This window comes from Vicia villosa, unplaced genomic scaffold (assembly GCF_029867415.1).
Source record: "Vicia villosa cultivar HV-30 ecotype Madison, WI unplaced genomic scaffold, Vvil1.0 ctg.000041F_1_1_1, whole genome shotgun sequence".
NCBI classification, from domain to species: Eukaryota; Viridiplantae; Streptophyta; class Magnoliopsida; order Fabales; family Fabaceae; genus Vicia; species Vicia villosa.
This window is the reverse complement of record NW_026704972.1, coordinates 997,656-1,023,104: the sequence shown is the minus strand read 5'-3', so window position 1 is coordinate 1,023,104 and position 25,449 is coordinate 997,656. Positions and strand designations below refer to the sequence as shown.

General features: G+C 35.9%; 1 protein-coding gene and 2 pseudogenes across 1 annotated transcript; all 3 read left to right on the top strand.

Annotated features, from left to right (window-relative positions):
- Positions 1 to 394: 394 nt before the first annotated feature.
- On the top strand, positions 395 to 14,497 carry LOC131622733 (serine carboxypeptidase-like 27; annotated as a pseudogene).
- LOC131622739 (small nucleolar RNA snoR143) lies at positions 1,750 to 1,881 on the top strand (annotated as a pseudogene).
- A 2,338-nt stretch (positions 14,498 to 16,835) lies between the features above and the next one.
- LOC131622732 (serine carboxypeptidase-like 27) lies at positions 16,836 to 19,057 on the top strand. Its single transcript, XM_058893771.1, has 7 exons — positions 16,836 to 17,271; positions 17,361 to 17,456; positions 17,599 to 17,691; positions 17,778 to 17,863; positions 17,933 to 18,196; positions 18,293 to 18,516; positions 18,606 to 19,057. Exons 1-7 carry the CDS (start codon positions 16,890 to 16,892, stop codon positions 18,856 to 18,858), a joined length of 1,398 nt encoding a protein of 465 aa, XP_058749754.1. The 5' UTR covers positions 16,836 to 16,889; the 3' UTR covers positions 18,859 to 19,057.
- Positions 19,058 to 25,449: the final 6,392 nt, after the last annotated feature.

Genomic DNA, 25,449 nt, shown 5'->3' with positions numbered 1-25,449 from the left:
TGGAATTGGACTGAGTACTTAAAAAATATTAGTACAAAATATATTTTTAGATATTTTAAACTCACTTTCACAAAATATATATTTTTGATTCTCTACTCTCTATTTATCTTTCTTTTATATTATAATAATAATAATAATAATAATAATAATAATAATAATAATAAGAGTTAAAAGGTAGTGTACTGACAGTGTAAAATAATTTTACACAGGCATCTAATAGAAAGCTATCAATTAGCCATGTCATTAATTTTACACTGTCAGTGCATCACCCATTTTCTCTAATAATAATAATAATAATAATAATTATAATTAATTTTTATTTATAAAATAATTTTGTTACATACATTTAATTAAATCAGATCTTACCTTAATCTTTTAAATCAGATCTTTCCTTAATCTTTTAAATCAAATCTTTTAAATCAGATTTTGTATATATCAAAATATAATGGTGTTCGTGGGTTAAATTCTATTGTCACTACCTTCAGCTATTCTGTTGAAGGTCGAATCGAAAGGGGCGATGATTATAATGAGAGAGACCTTTAGTAGGAAATACCAATTCCATCTCAAAATCAAGAAAAGAAGAAGAAAACAAAAACTAGTAGGTCTGAATTTGAAGGTGCCGCCATCCCTTTTCATCGACGGGGTTTGGCTTTGGTATCTCAGATTCTGCCGCCTTCTTCTTTCTCCTCTTCATCTTTCCGTCCCTTCAAATTGAATTGGGTTTTTTTTCCTACTGTGAAAGATCTTTCATAATTTACACTTGATATGAGCCTTGAAATTTTTCATATTCTTTACGAATTCTTGATTTTTATGAAATTTGTTTTTTCTTTACAATTGGGTTTTTTCTTTACGAATGTTGATTTTAATGAAATTTGTTTTTCTATCGGTCTTGATTCGAAATTATGCATTGACGGATAAATATGTGTGCCGGGTAATGGTATTGGTGGGCTATCGGTAGTTGGCCGTTAAATGTGTGTACCTGATAACGGTATTGGTGGGCTATCGGTCTTGATTCGAAACTATGTGTTGGCTGATAAATGTGTGTACCTAGTATCGGTAGTTGGCGGGAAAATGTGTGTAAAACTATGTCTTGGTGGATAAATGTGTGTACAACTATGCGTTGGCGGATAAATGTGTGTACCCGATACTGGTATTGGTGGGCTATCGGTCTTGATTCAAAACTATGCTTTGGCGGATAAATGTGCGTCCTTGGTATTGGTGGGCTATCGGTCTTGATTCGAAACTATGTGTTGGCGGATAAATGTTTGTACCTGGTATTGGTGTGCTATCGGTCTTGATTCGAAACTATGTGTTGGCGGATAAATGTGTGTACCTAGTATTGGTGTTGGTGGGCTATCGGTCTTGATTCGAAACTATATGTTGGCAGATAAATGAGGGTACCTGGTATTGGTATTGGTTGTCTATCGATCTTGATTCGAAACTATGTGATAGCAAATGAGTTGGTATCTCATATTCTGCCGTCTTCTTTTTCCTCTTCATCTTTCCGTCCCTTCAAATTGAATTGGGTTTATTTCCTACTGCGATAATCTTTTCAAGTTTACACTTGATATGAGCCCCGAAACTTTTCATTTTCTTTATGAATTTTTGATTTTTATGAAATTTGTTTCTTTTAGATCTTTTGACGTTTTTTTCGCACTTATTTGATTTTTTGATGGGAAACAGTAGCATGTTGTTTTCTCGTTAAAGAATCCGTGCGTATATAAAAAGCTTGATTATAGCAACTGCTTGTTTCTGATAAACATGTTTTCAGAAATTTGGTAGTTTTGTTGTAATTGAGCAGCGGCCAGACAACCGTAGGGATGGAATCCACAGATGCTGAGTTTATTTGTCTCATCATTTTACTAATTCCATCTCACATTTTCTTATGCTCAGCTTAAATTCAGTAATAAAGAAATTTAAGTACGTACATATATTAGATTGATATATGAAAAAACCACAATTTCACTCAAAATTGAATAATCATAAAAATGAAGTACCATAACTATAGTACATGGCATTCGATAAATTTGTGTAACTGATATTGGAATAGGGGGCGATCGATCTTGATTCGAAACTATGCGTTGGCGGGATAAATGTGTGTAAAACCATGCGTTGACGGATAAATGTGTGTAAAACTATTTGTTGGCGGATTAATGTGTGTACTTGGTATTGATATTGGTGGGCTATCGGTCTTGATTCGAAACTATGCGGTTGTGGGATAAATGTGTGTAAAACTATGCCTTGGCGGATAAATGTGTGTAAAACTATGCGTTGGCGGATAAATGTGTGTACCTGGTACTGGTATTGGTGGGCTATCGGTCTTGATTCAAAACTATGCTTTGGCGGATAAATGTGTGTCCCTGGTATTGGTGGGCTATCGGTCTTTATTCGAAACTATGTGTTGGCGGATAAATGTTTGTACCTGGTATTGGTGTGCTATCGGTCTTGATTCGAAACTATGTGTTGGTGGATAAATGTGTGTACCTAGTATTGGTATTGGTGGGCTATCGGTCTTGATTCGAAACTATGTGTTGGCTGATAAATGAGGGTACCTGGTATTGGAATTGGCCGTCTATCGATCTTGATTCGAAACTATGCGTTGGAGGATAAATGTGTGTACTTGGTATTGGTATTGGGGGGTTATCGGTCTTGGTTCGAAACTATGCGTTGGCGGGTGTGGTATATTGGAAATCATATCTCACCATTTTTATGGTGTCCTATTTTTTTAGGCATATGGTATATTGTTGGCAGTTGGCTCGGAATTTCAATGATATTTCAAAAGAGAGTAGTTGGTATACTTGAAATCATATCTCACCTTTTTTTATGGTGTCCTATTTTTTCATGCATATGGTATATTGTTGGTAGTTGGCTCGGAATTTCCAAGATATTTCAAAGAGAGTAGTTGGTTTACTGGAAATCATATCTCACCTTTTTTATGGTGTCCAGTTTTTTTCATGCATATGGTATTTGGTTAATTGGCTCGGAATTTCCACGATATTTCAAAGTGAGTAGTGGTATATTTGAAATCATATCTTACCTTTTTTATGGTATCCTATTTTTTCACGCGTATGGTATATTGTTAGTAATTGGCTCGGAGTTTCCACGACGAAAAAGTATTCAAACAACAAATATGTCATAGAGGAGCAAATGCTCTTGAATTGGATAAATTACACATTTAATTGGTTAGTAGGATGTGTGGCTCAATGTTTCATGTGCCCGAAAATTATGCTTTGGGTGTAATGACTGAAGTGGAGCTCAAGGAGGTGTAGGTTTGGTGTTCCTAGTCGTATATTTGGAGCTATCTTTGCAGGGTGTGGATCAACTGCTGACTGACTGTTTTATAATAATGTTTTCACATTTCATTTTTTTCCAGAATTGGATCAAATGCTGACTGACTGTTTCACAGTAATGTTTTCACATTTCATTTTGTTTCACAGTAATAGTGTTGATTGAGCTATATGCTGGAACCAGTTTGTTTGGCATGGATATTGGTAGAGTCATCAGATAAGCCTAGACATTTGATCTTTTGCAGCTGATGGGATCTATGGGTACTTTAATTTGGTCGGATAGTGGATGAACTTTGCTTTATGGATCAGAAAATCGGTAGTTGACTCTCGCTGTGTTAGAGCATCCAGACAGCATTGTGCAGTGATTTTAGTCCCGTGTGGTAATGGTGATTTAACCTGACTGGAGCAACTTTGCTTTGAAGCAAAACTGTCCTACGCAGGCTCGCATTGTGGTTTTTGTTCAACTGTGTACTTGTCAATAACTTGGGATGATTTTGGTGTTACAGTGGGAAAGCTTGTCACATTTGGAGCAATTTACTGCTAGAATCGATAACGGCAGAGTACTTTCTAGGATAGTCAGCATAATTTGGTTCACTTCCCTGGAATCCTAAAGAATTAAAGTGATCTCTTCTACAGAAAGATGTTACACAGCAGTTTTGGAACTGCTATTATTGTCGAGCTGGATATAACTAAAGATAAAGGTATTGTTTATTTCCACTTTTCCAATCAGAGGCTGGATGGTCAAGAACATTAAGGAAATTGTGTGAGCTGTGTTGGTCTTGGAATATCAGTCCTGGAACATTATGCCGATCACCATTGAAAATCTGAGAATAAAATATTTTCCTAGCTCGTTGACGAAGAATGCCTTCACGTGGTTTACCACTCTTCCCCCAAATTCCATCTTCAACTGAAATCAATTGGAGAAAGTATTCCACAAACAGTTCTATATGGGACAGTCGAACGTTACTCTCAAAGAATTGGCCAGTGTGAGGCGACAGGTGGCTGAAAATATTGATGATTACCTAAATAGGTTTAGAACTTTGAAATCATGGTGTTTCACCAAGTGCCAGAGCACAAGTTAGTCAAACTGGCAGCAGGGGATCTTGATTATTCCATTAGGAAGAAATCGGATATCCAATACCTAATGTACATGGCCCAATTGGCCGACAAAGTTCCACAAATCGAACAATTAAAGGCTTAGAAGGTCAAGACGGCAAAGTTTGATAAAAAGAAAGTAGCTTATGGCGAGATAGACGAAGCAGAAAATCCTTTTCACTCAGATTATGAGTATGTCGAAGATGGCTGATGTCAAAACCATACCGGAACCTATGGAAGAGGAGGCTCGGAGGCAAGATAAACTCGTGTCCAATTTGACAAACATTATTCAAGTGAAAAACAAGCACTTATATGAGATTGAAGCAAGATACACCGAGACTACGGAAAATGTGAATTCTGCTATGACAGAAAACGATTTACTCATTCAATCTTATAATAAAGGTAGATTGATTGAGCTTGAGTTACTTTTCACTAATTTGGATCTGGACTTATATGTGTTATGGTTGTGGGTGTTTAGTTTTTTGTGTTTCTAATTTGCAACTTGTGCTTTGGTTACACATACAACTGCCAGTTTCTGGAAATAGCCAAATATTTCTAGAATCATTGCAATGATTGCACCATAAAATATGGCATAGTTTAATTGAATTGATTTCGGACGAATATTATACTTGAACTTTATTTTACAATTGTAAGAATTGATTATTAATTCTAAATTTCATGATCTTTGAATTTAGAGATGAAGAAAATACAGGCAAGTGCTAAGGATCACTTCCAAAGGATTTTTAATGATCGCGAAAAGCTTAAATCGCAACTGGAATCTCAGAAAAGTGGGCTTGAATTGCGGAGAATTGCTTTGGAAAAACGTGAAGCACATAATGAAAGTGAAAGAAAAAAGTTGACACCGAGCCAATCCTTTAAGCTATGAAGCAAAGATATAATGAGGAGGAAGCCGAAGACAAAGCTACAGAACTATGTTCATTGTGGGAAGAGTATCTAAACGACCCATATTGGCATCCGTTCAAAGTTGTCATGATTGACGGGAAAGAAAGAGTATGTTTCTTTCTTCTTCTTCTCTTCGAATGAAGAAGTGAGGGTCCTAAAACAACCCACCAGATCAAAAAGCAGCAAGATGTTACTTTCTATGAGTAAGAGCATTTTGGTAAGATTTTAGTGTGTGTTGAATAAACCGTAGTTAGCTATATCGATCAAATTAAGTAGTGTATGTTGATTTTTAAGTCATCTTTTAGCCTTCACGCCAAGTCATTGTTATACTATTAAGAAAAAAATTTGGTAGTGAATCTCTGAATTTGTCAAAATTGTTTAATTAGTGAATCTCTTGATCTTTCAGCGCATGAAGCTTACGCGTCACCCCGTGTCAAGGTCACTGCCAAACCCATTCTATATGTCAGGCTGGCACTCTAATATGTTTTAGTTCGGTTTGGATCAGTGGCCCCTATTAGGGATGTTGCTTTTGTTTTGTGTTTTGTTATTTCACCTTTCATTTTTTGACGCTGTTATATTCAATTTATGTCTAAGATGTGTTCATAATCCCTAGGGAATGAGACTAACAAGTATGGAGCTATTGTTAGTAGTCTCATTTTCTCTGTTATCTCGGGTTATCTTTATAACATTCAAGATACTCAAGGATTAAAACTGTTTAAATTGGCCAGTTGCGTTGAATGAGAGCAAATAGACTGTTAATTAATCTCTATATTACAATCCATGAGTCTTTTCTCTTGTATACAACTTGCTATAATATTTGGAAAAAATAACAAAATGTATATTCTAGTGATATTCAACACCTCTATGATGTTATTTATAATTTGGTCACCCTTTTGATGACAGATGATAACATCATATTTTATGTTAATCGAACAGGTTTCAGTTTCTTGTTACTAATGATGATTCAAAGAATATGATTGAGAAATTAGATAGTGTCGACATAATTTATGTCTTTTTGGCCTTCATAAGAATTATGAGTTAGATCGAAGTGATATCCTTTTTTGAGCTTGAGTTTCAACCAACCTCACACGTATTATTCTTTTGCTTTTGAGATGTGTAGCTTAGAGTCTCAAGATGCTTTGATAACTGGGGTTCAAGAAATAAAACAAGAAGTTTATAATCACTTCTCAAAAGCGTTCAGAGGCAAAGCGGTGAATAGACCAGTTCTAAATGAGTTTGAGTTTAGAAAGATCAAAGCGGAGGATAATATTGTGCTTACAAGGGAATTCTTAGAGGAAGAGATTCGAAGGACATTTTGGGATTGTGACAGGTGGAAGAGTTCAGGTCCAGAGGTTCAGATGATGTATCGTTTGGATTTATTGAAGAGTTCTGGGAGGTGATTAAAAGTAACTTCATTAGATTAATTGGAGAGTTTCATATGAATGGGAGGATAGTTCGTGGTGCGAATAGCTCATTCATAACCTTAATTCTAAATTCTGTTAATCCGGTAAAGTGTAATGAGTTCCAACCTATATCTCTAATTGGTTGTATGTATAAAGTGTTAGCAAAATTGCTTGCAAACAAACTAAAAAAGGTGTTACATAAGGTGATTTCGGAAGCACAGTTTGCTTTTATTGAGAGAAGGCAGATGCTAGATTGCATTCTCATAGCAAATGAGTTGGTAGACAATGCTAAGCGTAGGAAAAAATAAGCTCTAATTTTTAAAGTCGATTTTGAGAAAGCATTCGACTTGGTGGACTGGAAATATCTAGATTATATGATGATGAGAATTTGATTTAATGATAAATGGAGGGGATGGATTGCAGAGTGTCTACAATCAACGACGATTGCGGTGTTGGTAAATGGGAGACAGGAGACCAACTAAAGAATTTCTAGTCGGGATAGGTCTTAGGCAAGGGGACCCGTTGTCTCTGTTTTTGTTTCTGATAGCGGCAGAGGGTCTGAATCTAATGATGTCCAGAAGTTTAAAAAAGAACCTTTTTTGACGGATATCAGTTTAGAAATGGCGAGGTGAAGATTTCACAGATTCAATACGCAGATGACACAATTATAGTATGTGAGAAAAGCTGGAAAATATCTTGGCAGTTAAGGCAATCTTGCAGTTATTTGAATTGGTGTCTGGGTTAAACCAATCTTGGAAACCTGTGGTGGAAACAGTTAGAAATAGGTTGTAAAGTGGGGGAGTAAACTTTTAGTATTTCGGAGGGAACGAGAGTGGGAACCTGTGGTGGAAACAGTTAGAAATAGGTTGTCTTCATGGAACAACAAACATATTTCAGTGGGTGGCCGTATCTACTGAAAGTTGTCCTGTATGCCTTACCGGTCTACTATGTTTCTTTCTTCAAAGCTCCGACATGTATTATCGCTATGCTAGAATCTACTTTTAAAAATTTTCTGTGGGGTGGAGGGATAGAAAGTAGAAAAAGTGAATTGGGTTAAGTGGGAGACGGTGTGTCGTGCGAAGGAAGAAGGGGTTTGGGGATAAAAGACCTAAAGAGCTTTAATTTGGCCTTGATTGGGAAGTAGAGATGGAGGCTTTTAATCGAAAAAAGAGAGGTTGTGGGCCAAAGTTTTTATTCGTAAGTACGGTCGAAATGGTTATGGAGGATAAAGGGTAGACAAATTTAGCTCCTTGTGGTGGAGGGATGCATTGGTTTGAGGATAATTTGTTTAGAGAAATTGGTGATGGATAAGAAACTCTATTTTAGAAGGATATCGGGGTAGGGGAGAGAAGATTGAAGGATTTATACCCGGGTCTCTACAGATTAGCCGTAGAGAAGGATGCGACTGACTGTAAGAGAATCTATTGAGATAAGAGATGGGAGACATGTGTGGATTAATAGATGGCATGGAATGCTAGTTGAGGATAACAAGAAGTTAGAGGAAGAAATTATAGAAAAGGTGTAAAGAGTCAGAATGAGAGTTGACACGAAGGATAGATGGAGATGGTTCAAAAATGAGTATTCTGTAAAAGAAGCTTATGCAGTGATCATTGATGGTCGGGCAGCAGAATCTAATGAAGATAAGGTTTTTTCTGATGCTTGGTATAATTTGGTGCCGCTAAAAGTCTTCGCTTTTGTCTGGAGACTGTGGCACAACAAAGTCCCGACAAAGATAATTTGATCAAAATAGGCATCTTGGTTGAATCTCAAAATTCTTGCGTGTTTGGCTACGGAAGAGAGAGAGACAGAGAGAGAGAGAGAGAGACAGAGTGTTGAGCACTTGTTCTTCTAATGTCTGATAGATTTTGAGGCTTGGAGCGAGATCCTAAGATGGCTGAATTGTCACAGCGTGCTGCATAATTCCGCAGCTTCAAACTTTTTTCAGTTCAGATGGCTGTTTGCGGGGGGCAGTGTCATCATGGAGAGATATTTGGTAATTTGGTTTGCATTCATTTGGATTAAATGGAGGAGGTGGAATGTAAAAATCTTTAAGCAAGTGGAAAAAGATGATTTTGCTATTATTGATGAGGTGCAATTACTTCTTGGAGGTGGCTTAAAAGTAAAGTTAGTGAATTCAACTACTCTCGATCAATGGATATGAAATCCAAGGGAATGTCTAAGGTGTTAGTGGCGTTTGCGAGATTGGGTGGCGAGAAGGTGTTGCAGCTGTTTTGCTGAATCTGGGAGCTGTGCAGGCTCAAATTTAGCATAATTTTGATTTTGCAGGTTTGGAGAAAGTGTTGACTGTTGAGGCAGATGGTCCATCAGTTTTCTGTTTTACGTTCCGGTTGGATATTCGAGTAAGTAGCGGAGAATCTAGAGTTTCACTACAGTGATGTGATGGTTTTTGAGTTCGCAGGTCTGGTTGCTGTTTTAGTTTGAGTAGTGTATCTCTAAGGATTTGGTTGCACGGTGTGGTGTAGGTTGCTGTTAGGGAGAGGGTCTGGTTTCTTGCCTCAATTTTATTCTAGTGTTGCATTCTTATAGTTTTGGTCAGTTATTTTGGGTCTGTTTGTTAGTGGTAGGCTGAGTGCTTTATCTAGTATTGCGGCTTGTTTTTCTAGTGTGTTTATAGCTAAGTTTTGTATTTGGAATGTCTTGTTCCTTTTTAATTAGCAATAAAATGGTGTTTTGGTTTAAAAAAAAACGATATATGGTATCCAGGGACGGAACTATTTGACTCCAAAGGTGTACCTATGGCCCACGACAATTGCCATAATTTTAAAACCTAAATATTGCGGTTTTATATTAAGTAGAAAACATTAGTTTGCAAATGTTTACCGAGTTTGAATCTATGGGAGAGAGGATAGGCAATCCTATAGACCGAGGGAGGCTTGAGAATAAAAAATTTGAGGGTTTTTAAGGAAGTCCTCTTGGTTAAATGGGAGTAGAAGATCAAATTTGAGATGAGACAAGGGAAACAATTCATGGTGGTGGAAAGAGTAATCCATAACTTTTAGGCATTGGTGGCATGTATCTGCAGAACAATATTCTATTAAAACAGAGTTATCCGGCAAAGTTGTTAAAAAATAGGCCTCATTCTAATGGTCATTGAACAAAGTTTGAAATTATTTGGTTCCCAACAAAATATCATTGTAGGAGTTTAAAAAAAATAACAATAACGTCATGATTCAGTAATAAAGAAATAAAAATACATACATATATTGGATTGATATATGAAAAAATTATAAATTGAAGTCAAAATTGAATAATCAGAAAAACTAAGTACCACAACTATAGTTCATGGTATCCCATAAATGTGTGTACCGGTATTAGTATTGGTGGGATATTGGTCTCGATTTGAAACTATGCGTTGGCGGATAAATGTGTGTACCTGGTATTGGTATTGGTGGGCTATCGGTCTTGATTCGAAACTATGCGTTGGCGGATATATGTGTGTACCTGGTATTGGTATTGGTAGGCTATCGGTCTTGATTTGAAATTATGCGTTGGCGGATAAATGTGTGTACCTGATATTGGTATTGGTGGGCTATCGGTCTTGATTCGAAACTATGCGTTGGAGGATAAATGTGTGTACCTGGTATTGGTATTGGTGGACTATCGGTCTTGATTCGAAACTATGCGTTGGCGGATAAATGTGTGTATCTGGCATTGGTATTGGTGGGCTATCAGTCTTGATTCGAAACTATGTGTTGGCGGGTGTGGTATATTGGAAATCAAATCTCACCATTTTTATGGTGTCCTATTTTTTCATGCATATGGTATATTGTTAGTAATTGGCTCGGATTTTCCACGATATTTCAAAGAGAATAGTTGATATACTGGAAATCATATCTCGCTATTTTTATGGTGTCCTATTTTTTCATGCATATGGTATATTGTTAGTAATTGGCTCGGAATTTCTACGATATTTCAAAGAGAGTAGTTGGTATACTGGAAATCATATCTCACCATTTTTATGTCGTCCTATGTTTTCATGCATATGGTGTATTGTTAGAAATTGGCTCGGAATTTTCACGATGAAAAAGTATTCAAACAACAAGGATGTCTTAGAGGAGCAAATGCGAAATGGATAAATTTCACATCTAATTGGTTAGTAGGATGTGTGGCTCAATGTTACATGTGCCCGAAAATTATGCTTTGGGGGTAAAGACTGAAGTGGACTCCAAGGAGGTGTAGGTTTGGTGTTCCTGGCAGTATGTTTGGAGCTATCTTTTCAGGGTGGATCAACTGCTGACTGACTGTTTCATAATAATGTTTTCACATTTCATTTTGTTCCAGAATTTGGATTGTCATCAGCTATATGATGGAACCAGTTTGTTTGGTGTGGATATTGGTAGAGTCATCAGATAAGCCTAGACATTTGATCTTTTGTAGTTGATGGGATCTGTGGATACTTTAATTTGGTCGGATAGTGGATGAACTATGCTGTGTGGATCAGGCTGTTTTGATTGTGGTTGTAACTGGATCAGAAAATCAGCAGTTGACTCTCGCTGTATTAGAGCGTCCAGACAACATTGTGCAACGATTTTAGTCCTCTGCGGTACTAGTGGTATAAGCTGACTGGAACAATTTTGCTTTGAAGCAAAACTGTCCTCCGCAGGCTCGCATCGTGGTTTTTATGCAGGCTGTGTACTTGTCAATAGCTTGGCACATTTGGAGCGGTTCACCGCTAGAATCGTTAACAGCAGAGTATTTTTTAGGATAATCAGCATAATTTGGTTCACTTCCAAGGGATCCTAAAGCATTAAAGTGATCTCTTGTACAGAAATAATTTGACTGGAATGAGCAATATGTATTCAGTTGATAATTTCCAATCAGGCTTGGTTGATCAAGAGCACTAAGGAAATTGTGAGCTGTGTTGATCTTGGAATATCAGTCCCGGCACATTATGCCATTCACCTCCTATTAAGAGGTTTTCACATAAATAAACAATAATAAAATGGATGTTCCATGTAATAGAGACACACCCATGAAAATATGAAGTTTGTGCCATAAAAATTGCTATTCATGGAGTATCTTTAAATAATAATAATAATAATGACAATTAGCTATTTTTTAATGTCATATACTCATATTACATACATTCGTTGGAATTCTGTGTACACATTCCCAAGCAATTAACAGTTAATTCACCCAAACAGTTATTTTGGATGCTGCAGTGGCAAACATTCGGTTCCTTGAATCTCCTGCAGGTTTTGGTTTTTCTTACTGTAATAAAACAGAAGATATGCACACATTTGGCGACCAGAAAACAGGTAACGTAGTCTGTAACTACGAAGCACAAACAATGCGGCAAAGAGAATTTCCTGCTGGTTTTTCTTACTGTTCCTTGAATTTCCTGTTGGTGTTTGTTTTGTTTTAGCAATGAGAATTGACATGTTAATATGTATCTTAGATTTGAGTTTGCTACCTTTGCAGCGGAAGATGCATATATTTTTCTTGTTAATTGGTTTGAAAGATTTCCTCAATATAAGCATAGAGAATTCTACAAGGTCGGTGAAAGTTATGCAGGTGAATCCATATTTGATAGTTGATATATAAACTTATCAATGGAATGAATTGTTGATTTTTTAAAAAAATTTAATGATTTTCAGGTCATTATGTTCCTCAACTGGCTCAAATCGTTCACCTGCGAAATAAGGGAATCATTTATCTAATTATAAATTTTAAGGGATTTACGGTAAGATTGTTAGGTTCATGTTTTCATAATCTCTTATGTTAACACTAGAGGTGTTGGCTCAGAGCTTGGTTTTGTAACTTTAATGTACTGAGTTCAAATATTCTATGATTGTTGTATGATTGTTGTCACAGGTTGGAAATGGCGTGACTGATGATTATCATGATTACGTTGGTACATTCGAGTACTGGTGGACACATGGTTTGATTTCAGATTCCGCATATAAGATGCTAAGAACTGCCTGTGATTTGGTGTCCTCTCAGCATCCATCAGCACAATGTTTGCATGCTCTTACAGTTGCACAAGCTGAGCAAGGAGAAATTGATGGATATAACATTAATACACCACCTTGTAACGATACATCATCATTGCTTAGACGCGGCTTGAACGGTCGTTATGTAAGCTTAATATGCTTTCAATTCATTCACCTTTACTTATAAAAACACAAGTTTTTTATGATTACTTTTACTTGTTTTATTTTCGCCTCGTTACAGCCATGGATGTATAAAGCATATGATCCATGTACTGAAAGGTATTCGGATGTGTATTTCAATCGTCCAGAAGTTCAGAAGGCCTTTCATGCCAATGTAACAGGAATTTCTTATGCATAGAAGGCATGCGGTAAAGTTCCTTGGAATTATTGGTCTGATTCTCCATTGTCTATGCTTCCTATATATCAAGAACTTATTAACGACGGTCTCCGAATATGGGTATACAGGTACACCTTAACAAGATATTTTTCGGGTAATTTGTCATATTCTGCAATCTAGAACTCTTGTATATTAACTTTGGAATTTTGGGGTGCAGTGGAGACACTGATGCTGTACTTCCACTCACTGCAACTCGATATTCTATTGCTGCTTTGAAGCTGCCAACCATCATCAATTGGTACCCTTGGTATGATAATGGCCAGGTTTGTGGATGGAGCCAAGTTTTTAAAGGACTCACATTCGTGACAGTAAGAGGTGCTGGACACGAGGTTCCTCTTCATAAGCCTCGCGAGGCGTTTATTCTCTTTAGATCATTCCTGGAGAACAAGCATATGCCATCATCAAGTTAAACAGATGCATTTGTTCTTCACTTCAAGTATAGAACCGAAAAAAGAACCTTAGGTTCTTAAGAATAACTTCAATATTCATATATACGGAACAGCAGGCTGAGACAGAATAAGGAATGCATTCCTCATGAGTTCCATCTTGAATCTCTCTGCCTGGAAATTAAAGTTGATAAATGTCCCAATAGCAATAGTCGCTTTACTGTTTTAATTTGTTACTGAAACTGTGATTATTTTTATCAAAGTGTTATTCTTTATATACTTCAATTGCTTTATATCTTTTTCTCTACTAAGAGATTAATATGCTATCACTAGAAAACTATGAACTCTTTCTTCTCCAACAAAATCATTCAATTTCTCAAAATCGTTGTTGTCTTAAAACTCAAATCTATCAATCACATTATGTATTTAGTCTTTGAGAAAAAACAGTGGAATGTCCAACCATTCGTACCAAAATTTAGTGTACACTATTTTATAGTGAAGATTTATTCTACTCATTGATTTGTATTCTTATTTGAATTTCTTTGCAAAATCTTCTTCAATCAACACCATGCCACAACAAAATGTCCATGCTTCAGCTCACATCTCTAATGGTGATATTGGTTCAGTTTACTATGTTCAGCTGAGCGAAGGTCCAAAGTTTCTTAGTATTACACCTCATTGAATGGTTTCAATTATCTTTCATGGTCTCGCTCAATGCAACGAGCTCTTGCCGCCAAAAACATATTAGCTTTCATTGATGGATCCATTATTGTCCCGATCTCGGTGATCTCAAAGAGGTGCATGGGAACAATGCAACTATCTTGTTCATTCATGGTTTTTGAACTATGTTAATGCACCATTAGCTCAAACAATTGTGTTCTTGGAAAATGTTCTTTGAAATGTTTGCCAAAGCTGATCAAATATGTGTCTCAAGTCTTCTTTGGCAAAGCCTTTGCCTTCAATGAATAAGATCTATTATATGGTTATCCAAGAAGAAAGTAATAATGTAGCTTTACTTTCTAAAACTAATAACAATGTTGTTCTTGAAGAGTCAAATTCACTCATTAATGCTTATGGTTCAAGTAAATCGCAAGATCGAGATAGATAATTTGCATCATTTAATGGCTCTAACAACCATAAGAAAGACAATAGAATATGCATATAGTGTAATAGACCAGGTTATACCATATGTATTTGTTACATAAAATAAAACACGTTTTTCATCTTAATTTTGGTAAAAAAATAAGTATCTGCTAATGCATTTAGTGCTGTTAATGGTGATGCACAACAACAGGTTAACAATGGAGAAGAAAGTTTATCTGCTAACCAAATTGGTATAACTTAAGAGCAATACGCTCGATTGATTAACTTATGCATATGTATATGATCCTACTCCTAGTTCAAATTACATTTCCATATCATCCACTTAATTTGATCAGCAATCAAATGAGGTCTCAATAAAACAAGTGGTTCTATTGTTGTACATGAATATGCTGGCACTGTTAATTTTTCACCTCATCTCTCTTTAATAAATGTACTATATACTCCTGATTTCTCTTTAAATATCATGTCACCATCTAAGTTGCGAAGCTCTGTAAATTGTGTTTTTCAGTTTCTCAATCGTTAATATCCATTTAACTATCTCTCACGTCTTGCGCCAGATCAACTTGTGACGGTTCTAACCTTCACTCATATATAACTGTGGCTGTGATCACACTGAGGCATGATTCATTCACACACTTGAAAGTTTTACATCTCTTTACTTACTTGAACATTGAAATGGTAATTTTCTATCAGTGTATGAGAAGACCTTTTACGATAGTCTTATTCAACTTATTATCATTTTTTATTCCATCACATAATATAAATAAAATATAAAATAAAGTGACATAGTGATTTGTGATATTTTTAAATAAGTAGATAATCATTACTTATCCTCCTCTATTCTGATTTCAAAACCAAATTTATTCAAAGTTGACTTGAGTCAAAGTAAACATACATGTTAGGTCGCATTAAAACTTATAGAAAAATTATTATTGCCTCGCATTAAAACTTATAGAAAATTTATTATTGCCCTAACTAACATTACCTTTAGTTTTGCAAAATTTATTGTTACATGCATTGACCACGAGGACTCATAGTACCCCTTTAGTTTTGCAAAATTTATTGTTGCATGCATTGACCATGAGGATTTCATAGTCTTAATTTAAAGCCTCAATGATGATGTTCTTAATCCTATATACTTTTCAAAAAGAAAAAGAAAAAGATCTTATCTTAGTCTCAAAGATGAAGACTTTGAGAAATCCCATTCCCATGTGTACCAACCACTCAACTAGCATGCTAATATACAATGCATAATTAACAACCAGAAAAAGCAAAGAAACTCTATTAAAAGCGAAAAGAGAAAATTCGATATTAAGTTTGTTGAGATGTCTGTAGAGAGTCTGAGCTAAACGTCCAAGATCCAAGATACACTGACATCAAATGTTCACCATAAATTTGATGCATTAGGTTTATGGACCATCTCTCAAATACATTAACATTTCTTTCATATTTAGTTAATATGAGATTTAACCACTCTTAATTAAATCTAATAACTTTTCTTACAAATCCTAGATCAGTCATATCACTACTAGTCTTGTAAAGTTGTATATACTAAATCTCGATGTCTAAAAAATTTCTTATAAGTGTGAGTAACTCACATCATTAGTCTTGAACTATATTATTATTAACATTTAACTCTCCCTTCTCTAACAAGCTAAACATGAACTTTTGTATGAGAGTCTAGAGAACATCTGGAGGCAGGACCGGTTCAACCCAGTATATTTTAAAAAGTTTATAGAGTGAGAGCGAGATTTGATATCAATAGTTTTATCTATATCTAAATTTTGCTCTCACTTCTTAAAATTTTCCTCACAAGTGTGAGTCATTTACATCAATAGGCTTGATCTATACTAGAATCTCACTCTCCTTTCATGTTATATATTTATAATTAAATTGAATTTTTAAAGCACTTTTTAACGCAAAATTTTGATGCCAAAAACCCTAGCTTGGGTTGCTTGACACTGTGGTCGGGCCTGCCTGGAGCATCAATGAGTTAAATGTACATGCCCCTAAGAGATGTGGCTTATATACTTAATGTCTTAAGATTTTGGATGAATATCGAAGTCTCTTAAAAGTCCTAGACATTAGGTCCATTGACGCGTGTAAACTCCCCAAAATAGTTGATCCATATGTTTACGGAGTACAACATTGAAATGAATACATTAGAGATTGACACTTGTTGGAGACGAACAATACATAGATAGTGGTGCTAACTAACATCCAATTATAACAAACATTGCGCTTTATTTATTATAAATACCACAGTTTTAGTTATTACACTTCCTCACTCTTTGTCTCTTAGTCTCTTTCTGCTTTGGCTTAAATTCTCTGCATGAATTAGTAGAATTAGATTAAAGCATATGTATTTCAGTAGAATAATGAGTTATTATTATTCCATATTCTGTGTTGTTTTGTTTCTATCCAATGGAATTTCTTTGGCTTCTTCAATTGAAGATCAAAAGAGAGATAAGATAAGTAGATTACCAGGGCAACCAGAGAATGTTGGATTTGAACAGTATTCAGGTTATGTGACTGTGAATGAACAGAATGGAAGAGCACTGTTTTACTGGTTGACTGAAGCACCACTGAGCCGTGAACCGAATTCAAGGCCACTGGTTTTGTGGCTTAATGGTGGTCCTGGCTGTTCTTCTATTGCGTACGGTGCTTCTGAGGAAATTGGCCCTTTTCATATTAAGTCTGATGGCAAATCACTTTACTTGAATCCTTATGCTTGGAACAATTGTAAGTCAAACTATTATATAATAAGATTCAAGCCTTGTCGTTTCGATTTCGTGATAAGAAAATGATATTTATTATTTTGGATGCTGCAGTGGCAAACATTCTGTTCCTTGAGTCTCCTGCTGGTGTTGGTTTTTCTTACTGTAATAAAACAGAAGATATGCACACATTTGGCGACCAGAAAACAGGTAATGTAGTCTATGAAGCACAAACAATGCGGCAAACATACTGTTCCTTGAATCTCCTGCTGGTGTTTTGTTTTGTTTTGTTTTAGCAATGAGAATTGACATGTTAATATGTATCTTAGATTTGAGTTTGATACCTTTGCAGCGGAAGATGCATATATTTTTCTTGTTAATTGGTTTGAAAGGTTTCCTCAATATAAGCATAGAGAATTCTACATGGTCGGCGAAAGTTATGCAGGTGATTATAAACTTATCAATGGAATGAATGGTTTGGACTATGAAGAATTATTCATATATTTTCTTAAAAAATTAAATGATTTTCAGGTCATTATGTTCCTCAACTGGCTCAAATCGTTCACCAGCGAAACAAGGGAATCATTTATCCAATTATAAATTTTAAGGGATTTATGGTAAGATTGTTAGGTTCATGTTTTCATAGTAGTGTCACTTTAATTAATATTCTATGATTGTTGTCACAGGTTGGAAATGGCGTGACTGATGATTATCATGATTACGTTGGTACATTCGAGTACTGGTGGACACATGGTTTGATTTCAGATTCCACGTATAAGATGCTAAGAACTGCCTGTGATTTGGGGTCCTTGCAGCATCCATCAGCACAATGTTTGCATGCTCTTACAGTGGCACAATCTGAGCAAGGAGAAATTGATGGATATAGCATTAATACACCACCTTGTAACGAAACATCATCATCGCTTAGACGCGGCTTGAACGGTCGTTATGTAAGCTTAATATGCTTTCAATTCATTCACCTTTACTTATAAAAACACAACTTTTTTATGATTACTTTTACTTGTTTTCTTTTCCCCTCCTTACAGCCATGGATGTATAAAGCATATGATCCATGTACTGAAAGGTATTCGGATGTGTATTTCAATCGTCCAGAAGTTCAGAAGGCCTTTCATGCCAATGTAACAGGAATTTCTTATGCATGGAAGGCATGCAGTCATGTTCTTTGGAATTATTGGTCTGATTCTCCATTGTCTATGCTTCCTATATATCAAGAACTTATTAACGACGGTCTCCGAATATGGGTATACAGGTACACCTTAACTAGATATTTTTCGGGTAATTTGTCATATTCTGCAATATAGAACTCTTGTAAATTTACTTTGGAATATTTGGGTGCAGTGGAGACACTGATGCTGTACTTCCACTCACTGCAACTCGATATTCTATTGCTGCTTTGAAGCTACCAACCGTCATCAATTGGTATCCTTGGTATGATAATGGCCAGGTTTGTGGATGGAGCCAAGTTTATAAAGGACTCACATTCGTGACAGTAAGAGGCGCTGGACACGAGGTTCCTCTTCATAAGCCGCGCGAAGCGTTAATTCTTTTTAGATCATTCTTGGAGAACAAGCATATGCCATCATCAAGTTAAACAGATGCATTTGTTCTTCACTTCAATATACAGAACAGCAGGCTGAGACAGAATAAGGAATGCATTCCTCATGAGTTCCATCTTGAATCTCTGCCTGGAAACTAAAGTTGATAAGTGTACCAATAGCAATAGTTGCTATTCTGTTTTTATTTGTTACTGAAACTGTGATTATATTTATGAAAGTGCTATTTACTTTATATACTTCAATTGCTTTATATCTGTCTCTACTAAGAGATTAATATGATATCAGTAGAAAACTATGAACTCTTTCTTCTCCAACAAAATCGTTCAATTTCTCAAAATCGTTGTTGACATAAAACTCATATCTATCAATCACATTACATATTGGCAAATACATAAAACTCATATCTATCAATCACATTACGTATTGGCAAATACATAATGTGATTAATTTTAGTCTTTGAGAAAAAACAGCGGGATGTCCAACCATTCGTGCCAAGAAAATTTATACGTGTACACTATTTTTTTAGTGAAGATTTATTCTAATCTTTAAGAAAAGCAATGAAATCCAATTTAGTTCTTGGGATCCAATTACAGTTGGTACTTGGTATATCAGTTTGATGTCATGATCTCTGTAAAAGTTGATATCTCTAGTTGGCAAAAGCAAGACATGACAGGAGAAGAAAACGAGGTCGTCTTAAGGAACAAACAACCTTGATCTTCCAGAAAAAATAAGAGAGATAGCTTATGTCTAAAAAATACACAACCAAATTTCTAGCTACAAGAAAGTATGGCACAAATTTTGTCCGTGAGAACTGAAGGAAGGATACTTGATTCTCATGCAACCCACGATACCAGCGAAGGGTGGAAAACTGAACCCAGCTAGGAGGGCCCATACATATAATCAATGAAAAGTTTGAAGTAAGCGCATCCAGATTGAAAACTCTGTAAGGCAAGATACTCTCCCAAACTAGGAGTTTGATGAACCTTTTAATTATTACTTTTGTGATATGTCTTCAATTTCTGCATGATAAGAAGAACACTAAGCCTTTGTTTTTATTTTACTTGATTTGTTTTCAGTAATAAGAAGATCACTCTTTTCTTTAGACTTGAGTTTTTAAGGAGGCTCACAAAACTATTTTTTCTCTATGGTGTAATTTCGAAGGAAGTGTTATCAAATAAAGGCAACCAGAATGCAATCCTTTCTCGTGTGTATATATCATGTTGTTTTTTTATCAATGTAATAGAGAATCATTGATCTTACTCATTTCTTCAAACTCAAGTTTACAAGCTTCTTGAGTTTCTATTTCGTTCCGCAGGCTTCCACGTGTCCTTGAAAAACTGTCTGCCCTCATCCATTTAAAGCTTGTCACAATTGTGCTTCAGGTCACAAAAAAACTCAAATTTTGCTAAGTCTTTAGAACTACACGATCCTGATTTCCCTAGTGAAAGGAATTCGACCAAAGTCATGGATTTTCCGCCCAGCCGTTCGACGAGAACAATTGTACTAACTGATCACGAAGGTCGACTAAGACCTTTTCGACTCACATAAAAAGCAATCGAAATCCAACTTTTACGATTATGACCCTTATGCCCTATCTCACACTTATGTCGAAAATTCCAAGATAACAAATTGCCCCCTAAAAAATGCCAGTTTCGACTGAGCACTATGTCGATAGAGAAATATGGCGTTTTCTGTTTTGAATAATTTTAGACACTATGGGCACCTTTCTGCTGACGTCACTGTCATAATTTCCACTTTATGCATATTGTCACTTCCCAAGGATTCTTTCAGCATTTATCATGATTACGCCTAATCCCTAGGTCGTGGGTTTTAAACTGCTACCGCTAACTTTCCCACTTCTTGGAACTGAAACGTTAGGATTCCAAAACGCGCGCTGCCACTTGTCAACTGTCGTGATGACTAAAATGACTATAAATAAATGTTTTGGTTCATCTTCATCCTTTTCACAAACGCTTTAGCCAGAAAACATTCAAAAAAACTTCAACTATCTCTCTTAGCTTTCGCGAAAACCAGAGAAAATTGTCGTTTTCCATTTCTTTCTTGAACACTTTACCATGGCAACTCCTGCAAACGCCATAGATACCGACAACAACCCTTTGGCAGTTATTATTTCAGAAGAAGAAAAATCAAAAGGGCTTAGCTTCATCCTTAAACCATCCACAGAAAAAGAAAAGGTTTCCATCTTGAAAACTCAAATGTTGATTCCATTTGTCGTTCCTGATAAACTTCTAGCATTTCTAAGGCCATATCCTACTCCTAAATCACACCCAGAAAGAGTTCAGGAATTATTATCTTCTACTCCTGGAAACAATTATTATCTGGCATGGCTCGACAAAGTGCAAGGTCAATGAAAAACGCAATGAGAAAACTTAGGCATTTTCGACGTAATCCAACTGTCCAAAAATGGTCACAGGGTTAACTCTCACATGTTACTTGTGTCGATCTTCTTTAGGGAAGGTTCGTCCAATACTTTTCAGCTCACTTGCGGGATGATGACGCTGACTTTGTTCGACGTGGCGGCCATAACTGGCCTTTCATCTTTGGGCAAAACTTTCGACCCTTCATTGCCAACTGAAATCGAATTCAACTTTGAGAATGTTGGCTTCAAACAATACATCCTCGACCATCATGACAGTGTAGAAGTCTCTGACATGTCGTCTTCTTAATCTTTTAGCTCTCTTACTACTTATTTTGTTCAGGTTCTCTACAGGTAGCCAAAGGATTCATCAATTTGGCAATCCAGCTCCATGAAGGTCGAAAGATCTTCCTGAGCAAACTGCTTATGGCATCTTTGTATCATTCTCCAGGCCTTGCTTCTTTGAAACTTAAACACCTTCCTGAGACACCAAGAAAATTATGCTTTCAGGCTCTTTGTGGCTGTTACAACATTGGCTAAATGCTACCTTCGAGCCAAGCCTGCATGTTACCATAACAAAGGAACTTATGCGTGAGACAGATACCCGACACACTAGGCTCGCCTAGGTCACCCCTTATGAAAACTCAAACCAAAAAGTCCTCATGAAATACATTAATTTGTTCCTCGAAACAAAAACCTTCATCATGACTATAGCTCCCTTTATGGACTGGTACATTGGTCCTACTTGGTTTAGGAATCGTTTTCCTAGTGTTACTCCATCTGCTGTTGCCCTGTCGAACGCTATTTGGGGAGCATTTTTAACTCCAAACCTTCTCTCTACTCGAATCAAATTAGGGGCAAATGGTTTTGGTTTCACAAGTTACCAACCAAACCTAGTGGCTCGGCAATTTGGCTTTAGCCAGATGTTGCCAAAATTTCTGTATTCATGGCCTACTATCTGTTGGTCGGGATGTAAATTTACGTCTCGAAAATACATGGATTGTCTCAAGTTTCACAATAATTAATTCCTTGAATTACCTAAGTTCAAGTTTCAACATTTCTTCCTTACTACCGAAGAATTCGACACCTGGAGGTCGAAGTATTATGAAAACCCTCTTTCACTTCCAGTATTTATCCAAAGGTTGGCAACTACCTTTACTAACAGGTATGCCTCAACGATTTCGACTTATTTTTTGTTTTCAATTCACTTTTCTTACATAGTTCTTTGCAGAGAAAGAAACTAAAGCTCAAGAAGACAATACCAAAGGCACGACATCAGCTGTTGACGCCGAAGGAAACAAACCAAAGAAGGTAAGTCCTATCATTGGGTTATAGGGTGGAGGAGCCACATATGTTTTCTTGTTTTTCCTCTACAACCTAAGAAGTAGGTTGAATGATATCACTATTTTTATAATTCTTTTCCACTTTGTAGTATAACAGCGTTTAAATTTCCTTTTGTATTTGGCTTACGTTGTCCCGAAAATGTTCCGGTAGGGGTTAGATGAAGATACTTGTTGTTATGCTACCCGAGAGATTTGGGTCTCTACATTTTATTATGTGTGGCTATAGCGTCAATATTAGACGTCAGATGTCTAAAAACTTTGTTGGTGTGCAAATTTTGGTTATTAAAATCCTTATTTTGTAGGGTTTGGGTTATGACAAAGTTTTCTATTGAGGTTGGATTTCTGGGAGCATGTTCACCATTTTGGCCTTGGAAGTCCAGAGAACCAGCTGGTGTGGGATTTGTTACATACTGTAGAGAGTTATTTTTTGCAGGAAAAAATAGAATGGTCTTTCTAGTTAGGATTGTAGGTGTTTGAGTATGGTTTTTCTCTTTGAGCATTGTTCCCATGATTAGTCGTGTCTTGGACATGGTCTCGAATTGAAATGACCTTGAATGCAGTACCAGTGTAACTGGCTAATCCATAAATCTCACATGTTTGGGCTGTATGGGTTACAGTGCTAACACTCAAATTATCAAAAAAATTAAAATAAGGCTTCAACCTTAGCATTTATATGGTTCATAGTATCCATCTCATGCAAGCCTCTCTTTTAGGGTGCTTTTTCAAAAAGGACATGTTTGCTTTCCCATTGATAATAATTTTACGCCATGTCTTCAATAAGTGCATAGGCTTCTTCAATATCCTTATTCATTAATGCTCCATCTGTAGTAGTGTTGATAGTCATTCTCATATAATATAGAGACCATTATATAATGTATGTACTATCAACCATTTCTCAAGTCCGGGGTGCGGGAAAACCTTAAGTATCTCCTTAAACTGTTCCCAAGCTTCGTATAGTGATTCCCTATCGCTCTGCTTAAAGCTTGTTATTCTGTTTATGTGTTGAGGAGTTTTGCTTAGAGGAAAATAATGACTTAGAAACACGATTTTTAGCTCATCCCATGTTGTAATAGAATTGGAGGGTAAGGATTGTAGCCATGCTTTGGCATATCCCTTGGGGAAAATGGAAAAAGTCTTATCCTGATGGATTCTAGATCTACTCCATTCATTTTTATGGTATCATAGAATTCAAAAAAGATAGACATATGTAAGTTTGGTTATCTATTGGTGAACCAGAGAACTAGTTCTATTGTACCATGGATGACAAATAGGGCTTCAACTCGAAATTGTTTACTTCCATGATAAAGCGCACAATACTCGAGGGAGGCTCCTCATTATTGGTAGTTTCTTAGTCTTTGAGAGCATGATTAAGTCAAGCCACCACTTGGGTTTAAGTTGTAGACGCATATCATGGAAATAGCATTTGATTTTTTTTATGGGTTCAATAAGATTTTCAAGACTTCGGGTTCTTCGCATTCAACTACTAACAAGAAAAATAAATAGAAAATGGATGTCTTATTCTAGACAGTGGAACAAGAGAATTCAAAATCAAAAATAGTCTCTAGCAATAGGATAGGATGCAATTCAGTGTTATATCATAGTAGTATAGAAAAGATACTGTACTGCTAAGGACTATTCGGATTACCAAATTTGATAATTTCATTGTTTATCTAAGGCAGTGATTAATTGGTTTAGAATTATTTTTGTTTTGATTGAAATATTTCTAAGGTATGACTTAGAATTGTGATTCATTTCCTAGACTCTCATGCAAGTTCTTGTTTTCTACTTGTTATGAAAATTATTGATATGCAGAAGTGAATAGAAAAGGTGATCATACCTTCTTTTGACAGCGTATGATCTTGTCCTAAATAAATTAATTTCCACTTTTGTAGTGTGATTCATTCGGTAAGGTTCGTTTAAGAACAACTATTTAAAAATGGAGTTTTTGTCAATTAAACCTGAGGCACTTTCGCAACCTTAGATTTAGCCGTTTGGTCTTTCTAGTTCAGATAGTCGTCATAAATTTTTAATATATGACTGATATCTAAGAATATCGCTACTTTCTTATAGATATGTGCATTATTTCAGAAAGGGAAAAGTAAGCAGAGTTTTCCATTACATATATTAAACAAAGTGCTTACATGAGGACTATCATTTAGACATTCCTCATGGCTCTAAGTTTAAAACACACTACTCATACATGATAATAGTAAATGCATACATGTTTCTAATTATAAAGTTTTGTATAAAAACAAATGAAACATTAGAATTTATGAAAAAACAGAACCTAAATTAAGCAAAAGCAAGCAAGTTATAGTAGTAAATGTGCTCTAATGGAGACTTTGCAGGAACCTCAAATGCAGAAAATTACAAACTAAATTATTCAGGGAATTATCTAAAAAAAGCATGTAAAGTTCTTTGTTTACATGGTTATTATAGGCCTAATACCATTAAGAATTCCATAATTTCGTATTTAAAGGCCTTGACTATGACAACATAGCAATCAAGAGCCAAAAGAAAACTGATCAAAAAATATAATCATATACTGGTGTTCGAAGCACTACGATCGTAACACCCACTACGGACAGGTCGTAGTGCTCTCTACTCTTTTGTATGGGTGCCAAAATTAGAAGAAGGAAGCATGCGGCCACTGCGATCGTAGCACCCACATCGAATTAGCTGCACTGCCCTACGTTTTTACTATGGCATTGCTCCTTTTATGCAATGTTCATGCAATCCTTCTCGCTTTTGCTCCTATGCACTATATTTTGACCTCTCATTTCTGTTTCACCTGAAGCGCAAAGAAAAGTATAAAACAAAAGTAAATTGAAGAAAAGCTAAATAAAAATACTAAAAATAAATGATGAAATCACACGAGAAAAGCGGTAAAAATGAAAATTATCACG

Excerpts from the sequence above, each read along its gene's own strand:
- LOC131622732 (XM_058893771.1), top strand. The coding sequence starts at position 16,890 with ATGTATTTCAGTAGAATAATGAGTTATTATTATTCCATATTCTGTGTT. Across the intron at positions 17,457-17,598 it reads ATTTGGCGACCAGAAAACAG|CGGAAGATGCATATATTTTT; the intron begins GTAATGTAGTCT and ends ATACCTTTGCAG. Across the intron at positions 17,864-17,932 it reads TAAATTTTAAGGGATTTATG|GTTGGAAATGGCGTGACTGA; the intron begins GTAAGATTGTTA and ends TTGTTGTCACAG.